The sequence below is a fragment of the Poromitra crassiceps genome (genome assembly GCF_964638095.1).
Source record: "Poromitra crassiceps genome assembly, chromosome: 21".
In the NCBI taxonomy this organism is placed as follows: domain Eukaryota; kingdom Metazoa; phylum Chordata; class Actinopteri; order Beryciformes; family Melamphaidae; genus Poromitra; species Poromitra crassiceps.
Window position 1 is genome coordinate 19,868,600 of NC_139638.1, and position 7,700 is coordinate 19,876,299.

The 7,700-nt window shown below is 41.5% G+C and overlaps 1 protein-coding gene across 1 annotated transcript; it reads right to left on the minus strand.

Annotated features, from left to right (window-relative positions):
- Window positions 1-429: 429 nt before the first annotated feature.
- On the minus strand, window positions 430-3,121 carry nxnl2 (nucleoredoxin like 2). Its single transcript, XM_083657794.1, has 2 exons — window positions 2,576-3,121; window positions 430-840 (listed from the first exon to the last, which is right to left on the minus strand). The coding sequence occupies exons 1-2, from the start codon at window positions 2,875-2,877 to the stop codon at window positions 672-674; spliced, it is 471 nt and encodes a 156-aa protein (XP_083513920.1). The 5' UTR covers window positions 2,878-3,121; the 3' UTR covers window positions 430-671.
- Between the last annotated feature and the right edge of the window lie 4,579 nt (window positions 3,122-7,700).

Genomic DNA, 7,700 nt, shown 5'->3' on the forward strand with positions numbered 1-7,700 from the left:
TCATTAGTGTTTTGCTTGCACTTGTGCTTACCTTTTTGACACAAAATGGCCGCCGCGAAAAGGGTCTATTTCAACGGCCTAAGCCGACGACCTCACATTGTCATCAAGCTTGTTTTTCATTCACAAAATGATGACACCACCGTTAGCATATACGCACAGGGGAGAAAGGCAATTAGGACCCAGGTGGGTGTGTGCTACTGCTAGCATGTTGGAAACACTGCCCTGTGGGCTTTGTGCGTCTTTAACGAGACAGAGGGGAGTCAGTCTATGGTGTGAAGCATATACAGCTCCTTTACGCCACAACAGACACATAAGCAGAATCACGGCAGGTAGTATTTTGTTTTAATAATAACATTCCTCACAACTCATATAAAAGAAAATGTACAAAATATAGAAGAATCTACAAGTTTCTCATTTGAAAATATGCATGCCGAGGTCTGTCTTATGAAGAAGAAAAAAACAGCCAGCCACTAAAGTGAACGTATAAAGAGATTTTTGGTTTTACTTTGTTCAGGTCTCTATAATGGGGAAAATGACATTTTGTTGAACTATAGTTGAGTTCATCTTCACTCCGCCAAATCAGCAAACGCTTTTTCAGAGTAGCCCTATATATTATTCACGTGAAAAAGTGATGGGTTGAGACTGAGACAGACTCCATGTCTGTTTCCTTCCTAGCCCTTGAAGTTCTGGAAGATCTCGGCCGCCTCCAGCCAGGTGGTGAAGCACGCCAGGCCCTTGTCTCGGATCTGCTTCCTGCCCTTGTCTGTGATCACCTCTCCGCTCTCTTTCACAACCACCAGCTTGGGCACCGCGGTGATGCTGTAGCGCTGCTTCAACTCACTGTCATAGTGAGTGAGAGAGAGAGAGAGGGAGAGAGAGAGAGAGGGAGGAGAGAGAGAGAGAGAGAGAGAGAGAGAGAGAGAGAGGAGAGAGAGAGAGAGAGAGAGAGAGAGAGAGGGGAGAGAGAGAGAGAGAGAGAGAGAGAGAGGGAGAGAGAGAGAGAGAGAGAGGGGAGAGAGAGAAGGATTTGATATGAAATCGACAACTCAGTACTGAATGTGAGGCTGTATTAGGCCTGCACGATATGAGGAAAATCTGCGATGTGCGATAACATTGTTCAATATAGCGATGACGTTACGACTTGCGATAAAACAGATATTAAAGTATGCATATTAGCTATACAGTTCCTATGTCTTTCTGCTTTAATAATGCTAACATAGGCCCTAAACATAGCCTATGCCCACTGAATAAAGAAATTAAATACACACTGACACATCAGACTACACACAGGGAAAGGTGTACGCTGGATTTACAACACAAGACAAAATGATCAGATGCTGAGTGGGAATGCATGACGCATGTAAATAAAACCACTTTTGTTATTCATTGCGTTTCAGGCAGTCTTTGCGATGTGTTTATTGCGCATGTTCATATTGCGATGAAGGCTGTATACACAAACTGTAGCTCTACCTTTTCTGCTGTCTGAAAAAGCATTTTGTGCTTTGACCAGGGTTCATACATACGGCCAATATTATTATTTCAAATTCACAGACTTTTTCCAATACTATATTTCTATTTATAAAGGACTAAAAAGCGAGAAACATTTCCCTGATACTGCATTTCATATCACAGGTTCACATGCTTTTAAGTCGTCTTTCCCCAGAATACATGGTGTTGTTTTCTATGTTCCAACTTGCATTTTGTCAAACACTGCACACATTGTATTTATTTATTTTTGCTTGTTTAGTTCACTTCAAGCTCTTTTAAGCATCTCCCCACATAGGAGGCCATTTTTTCCAGGGTATTCCTGTACTTACATTTTGAATTCAAGGAGCTTAAGCACTTTAAGGACCTTGTATGAATGAACCCTGTTAGTTTGACATCGTTTTTCAACATACATGAGGACAACCCAGGTCCATCAATACTGGACGGACAGGCATCGCTCTGGCTCTGCCACACTGTAGTTGTGGAAGGAACTCGCCTGCTCTGTATGAACCTAATCCCTGAGAGGGTGACCCTCCTATAAGCATTTTACATAACAGTGCAGTCTGGGTTCGTGTAGAAAAGTGTGATTATAGTTGAATAACATAGTAGCAGTCTGTGATTGATTGTGTAGTAGGCCATTATACTTAGTGCAAAATAGGCTATATCAATGTTCTGAGCCTATTATATTTGGGAAGAATAGTTATTACACAGGTGTGACAAAACTACCCAACATTACATTACATTTACATTACATTACTTCATTTAGCAGACGCTTTTGTTTTGTCCAAAGCGACATACTGTACAATATCACAATTCGTCAACAGTACAGAAAACCACTATGCAACACAATCAATGACAGTTAAAATATTTTGATAGACTAGCACCATGTAGGAAGTAGTTTGAGAAGGAATAAGTAACATAGCATTGGTAGTGTTTTTGTTTGTTTTTTAAACATGAATATTCTAGGCTACTCAAGGAAATAATAATAAATAGGACCTACAGTAGTTAAGATAAGTCACTAACTCACTAGGCACACTTATATTGGACATATCGTTTGATATAGCCTATACTGCCGTCTGCCTATACTTACTGCTTGTAATCATCCGCCCAGGGCAGTGCGAGCCAATCTCCGTGCATATCGTGGTAATATTCAACCATCTCGTCGGCGGACTTGTCGGACGACACAAAGACGATTTCAAACTGGGCAGGGGGCTCGCCCTCCTCGACCAGGTCGGTGTAGAAGTCACACAGGATGGGCGTGAAGTCTCGACAAGGCGGGCACCATCCGGCGGAAAAGTAGATCCCGACCACTTTATTCCTCAGAGCCTCCTCGGGGTCGACGAAATCCCCGTCTTTATTCAGGAGCGTCCGCCCGGAGAACACTTCCACCATGTCCGCAACTCACAAGACAGACGCACTTCAGATCAGTCCCGAAGGAAGTTTGCGCAGCTCCCGAGTGAAAAGTCCCGAGCCGATCGGCAGCAGCAGGTCAGCTAAAGTCAAGTTCACCGGCGTAGTTCACATTTCAGGCAGTGCCACCGCAGATTTGTGTTGGATTTCTTTTATAACCTACCTGCATGGTTGGTTCTCCTGTCCTGGCTGCTACAGTTTCCAGTATTGTTTACGTTTCTGCAAAAGCGCCTTACCACGACAATCCAGATAATCACCACCACCCAGCCGGGCCGACCAATGAGGAGGACACAGGAAGATCATGCGCTCTGTAGTCACATAACCTCGCGTCACCAGGCTCTTCTCGGCGAGATAGAGCCTGCTGGCCTCCGTTCACAAGCGATTTTGTCACCCTGCCTGCTTCAGGCCTAGAGCCCGCCCTAGACAGGAAACAACAGCGGAAATAGCTCGTTAACTTGACAATTTAGACACAACGAATCAGAAAATAAAACGGCAAACAACAAAACAAAAGATGGACGTACCGAACAAAGTTTTTTGAAGAAGTTATTGTAGAAACATTGCGGATTCACAATCTCACATATTTTAAGCCAATAGCCTACAGAAGCTTTACTTTTCAAACAAATGGCCAGTTGATGGAATAGTTATAACGCTAGTTGTCTGTCCGCTGTTATCGATAATGGAGGATCGAGTACAACAGTTGAAGCTCTGCTGCCTGTGCTGGGAAAGACATAGACATTGATCATAATATTTCACATGGCGAATACTCCATTGTCTTTGGCTCTCCAGAAACCTTCCTCGGCAGTTACTAGAAATGTGCTAACGCTAGGCTACTATACAACTTGTGTTGTTGTTCTTTTCAGGCTCTAGCTAACGTAGTCTCTCCCCAGACTCAAATATTACATTGAATCGCTGCGCTCCGCATACTGCATAAAAGTGAGAGAGATAATGTAGTGTATCAGCTATATAATTCTCATGGGTCTGGCGTTGAGACCTCGCCGCGTCAAGCTAACGGCAACAAAGACGTTTGGCGCACTTATTTCCGGTGTTGTTTCCTGTTCCTTGGTTTACGCCCCCATGACAAAAAGTGGGGTGACAGGTGCCCAGACTAGTAGCCACATGGGAGAAAAGAAAAAGATGCCTTCAAAGGCTTCTGGTAAACTCGTAATTTCTACTAGTAGCTCTGAGCTCTTCTGGGCAGACGATGGCCAGAAGTTGGAGTGGTTGTTTAAGACTGAGGCATTTAAGACTGCTAACTTTATCTCTAGGGCCTGGAATAGAAGGCAAGCACAGCTCTTTAAGTAGGTTCAGGTGGTGGTTTTCATGCTGTACAACTTTACTGTATGTATTTTGGGTGTTTCTGTTGGTTTTATGTTTTGATCATTGTTTGTTTAAATGATGAACAGTAAAAGTGTCCTGTAAGCCCATGTGGGCTGGGCTTCATTCGAAGCATGACACTTAAATAAAGAAAATCAATCAATCAATCAAAGTAGCCTACTTATCATGCATTCAAGGCATTCATCACTTTCATAAATACTTGCCGAATCTGGAGCTGGGGAAAACATGTTCTCTTATAGGTGACCATACAATCAACAGTTCTCATGGATGCATTGAGACTGAGGCACTAGCAGCCAAGGAAGAGAGAACTCTGAAAGAAAAACATACATAGACCTCTGAAGGATTTTCTCTCGTGAAGTTGAATGTCATTGACTTTGTCTTGCCAGTGGGGCTCTCATGAGAAAGGACAGTGAAGATCACTGCTGTAGAGTGATTCTCAACCCCTTTTATATCTAATCTATCTTATTGATATTCTTTATCACAAGCATGTCTGAAAGGGCTTAGCCCCATATATAGTATAGCCTACATATGTCATACTACATCAAATAAGCCTTGTAACTGTGTCCCAGAGACAGGTTTCATTGAGGTGGTTATTTCATAATTCATATTTTTTTATTTCATTAATTCTGTCATAAATTCATGGTTGAGTTCATACAGTCATTAAAAATGATTACAATTTAATAAAGAAGATGCTAGGAAAAGTCAAAAAGTGGCGACAAGATAGTTCAGCAGGCCAATATAAACAGTGAATAGAAAAAAGGGAGCTTCTTGATGGTTATAAAGAATTTAATTAATAAAGAAGTAATGTACAGGTATACTTAAATAGTTAATACACAATACATCTTCAGGACAGGACAAGGGCACAAGAGACGCAACGCTGTTGGCCTGTCGCCTTTATAAGCATCAAGAAGCTCCCTTTTTTCTATTCACTATAAATAAGATGCTATAAATAAGATGTTAAAAAGGTCAAGTATTCTAAAAAATATACCACCTTAAAATAGCCTGTTGGTTAAAAAATGTAGTACACTTGATTTAAGATTGAATGTGTAAGAGTGTAATGGATCACATGACCAGAGTTTATATAAGGGCGTGAGTCGTGTGACCGTGGCATTTTGGGACAGAACCAACATGGCTGCTGCAGAGGAAAGACGTACAGGTCCAAACTAACACCATTCTGCATGTGGTTCAAAAGGCACACATTGTAATTGTCTTTAATTTGTATTATATTTATGTAAAATGTCTGTTGATGTGTTTTAAAAGTTACATAGACAATGTATTATGATGTCAACAATTTTGAGTTCAGCACATTTTCTGTTGTGCTAGCGTGTTTGAACTTGTATACCAATGGATAATTGCTGGAGAGACTTTGAAATGACAGACATATAATTTTAACTTTTTTATTTTCTTTTCGTTTTCACGGTGTGTCTGTGTCTGCTAACAAAGAGAAAGAAATAAAACTTCAAAAGACATCAGTATGAAGCGTGGCCATTATTTCATCGACATTGGACCAGTGTTACAAGCATAGCCTACTATATATACACACATAGTATACTGTCATACATACTTCATGTCATCATTACCTACATACATATACACTGGGTTATATAGGCTACATCTTATACCATATACACAAAGACATGTTTTATGTCATGGTTTAAGTTCATGTGACTTGTCATTGTTTCCATTTTGACTAAAACATTTGTCATCTTTATTGTTTTTTTGTGAAAAAATTTCTTTGATACATAAACTCAGGACAACACAATGCGCACGCACACACACACACAGACAGACACACACACACACACACACACACAGAGAGTACATGTATAAATACTCAATTCCCCCCTCCACTAGATGGAAATTAAATGTTTACTCACTTTCTTGTGTGGATTATCATGTGTCTCTGCAAGCCTCTTTTACGACCAAAACCTTTACCACAGACTGAGCACTTAAATGGTTTATCACCTGTGTGGACTATCATGTGTTCCTTCAAGGATGAATTTTGAACAAATCCTTTACCACAGAGCGAGCAATTAAATTGTTTATCTCCTGTGTGGATTATCATGTGTCTCTTCAATTGTCTTTTGCGACCAAAACCTTTACCACAGACTGAGCACTTAAATGGTTTATCTCTTGTGTGGATTATCATGTGTCTCTTCAATTCTCTTTTGCAACCAAAACCTTTACCACAGACTGAGCACTTAAATGGTTCATCACCTGTGTGGATTCTCACGTGGTCCTTCAAGGATGATTTTTGAAAAAATCCTTTACCACAGAGTGAGCAATTAAATTGTTTATCTCCTGTGTGGATTATCATGTGTCTCTTCAATTCTCTTTTGCGACCAAAACCTTTACCACAGACGGAGCACTTTAATGGTTTATCACCTGTGTGTACTATCATGTGTTCCTTTAAATTTCCTTTAAGACCAAAACCTTTACCACAGACTGAGCACTTTAATGGTTTATCACCTGTGTGTACTATCATGTGTTCCTTTAAATTTCCTTTAAGACCAAAAGCTTTACCACAGACTGAGCACTTAAATGGTTTATCACCTGTGTGGACTATCATGTGTCTCTTCAAGTGTCCTTTACAATCAAAACCTTTACCACACACTGAGCAATTACATTGTTTCTTCCCAATAACTTCACTGTTTTTCTGTGAGTCTAAACCTGACTGAGGTTCGCTAGTTTCCATCCGTTCATCATCACTGTATTCAGTCTGAGGTTCAGAAGAGTCTGAAGTCTTGCCATCAGTAGTTGGTTGTAAATTGCTAGCAGGATAGATGTTCCTAGCTGGTTCTGATACTCCACAGTCCTCTCCATCAGCTTCTGTTTTCATCTGTTCAGTTGAGCTGCTGGCTAGAGGCTCTGCATCTCTGTTCTCCTCAGTTTGCCTTTGATGAAGCTGTGAGGACTGAGGTTTCTCTTCCTCATCTTCACTCTTCAAAGTGACAACAATGAATGGGAACTTGGTGATATCAGCCTCCTCCAGCCCGTGAAGCTGCTTTCCCTCCTGACTGGTCCAGAGTTCCTCCTGTTCCTCTTTAATGTGTGTGGGACCTGGGTCCTCCTGTTCCTCTTTAATGTGTGCAGGCTCTGGGTCCTCCTGACTGATCCAGAGGTCCTCCTGTTCCTCTTTAATGTGTGTGGGCTCTGGGTCCTCCTGTTCCTCTTTAATGTGTGTGGGCTCTGGGTCCTCCTGTTCCTCTTTAATGTGTGGGGGCTCTGGGTCCTCCTGTTCCTCTTTAATGTGTGTGGGCTCTGGGTCCTCCTGTTCCTCTTTAATGTGTTGAAGCTCTGGGTCCTCCTGAAGCTGCTCTCCCTCCTGACTGATCCAGAATCCCTGTTCCTCTTTAGACATTTTCACGCAGTGACAGGAACTTTTCCTCATTAACAATTTACTGGCAAACGTTATCCTCCGAAACTCCAATAGCTTCACAGCTAACGTAGCTTCACAGCTAACGTTAGCT

What these genes read in the sequence shown, in the direction of transcription:
- nxnl2 (XM_083657794.1), bottom strand. Translation starts at nt 2,877, where the DNA reads ATGGTGGAAGTGTTCTCCGGGCGGACGCTCCTGAATAAAGACGGGGAT. An exon ending in TGGGCGGATGATTACAAGCA is followed by an intron (nt 841 to 2,575) that starts GTAAGTATAGGC and finishes TCACTATGACAG; the next exon opens with TGAGTTGAAGCAGCGCTACA.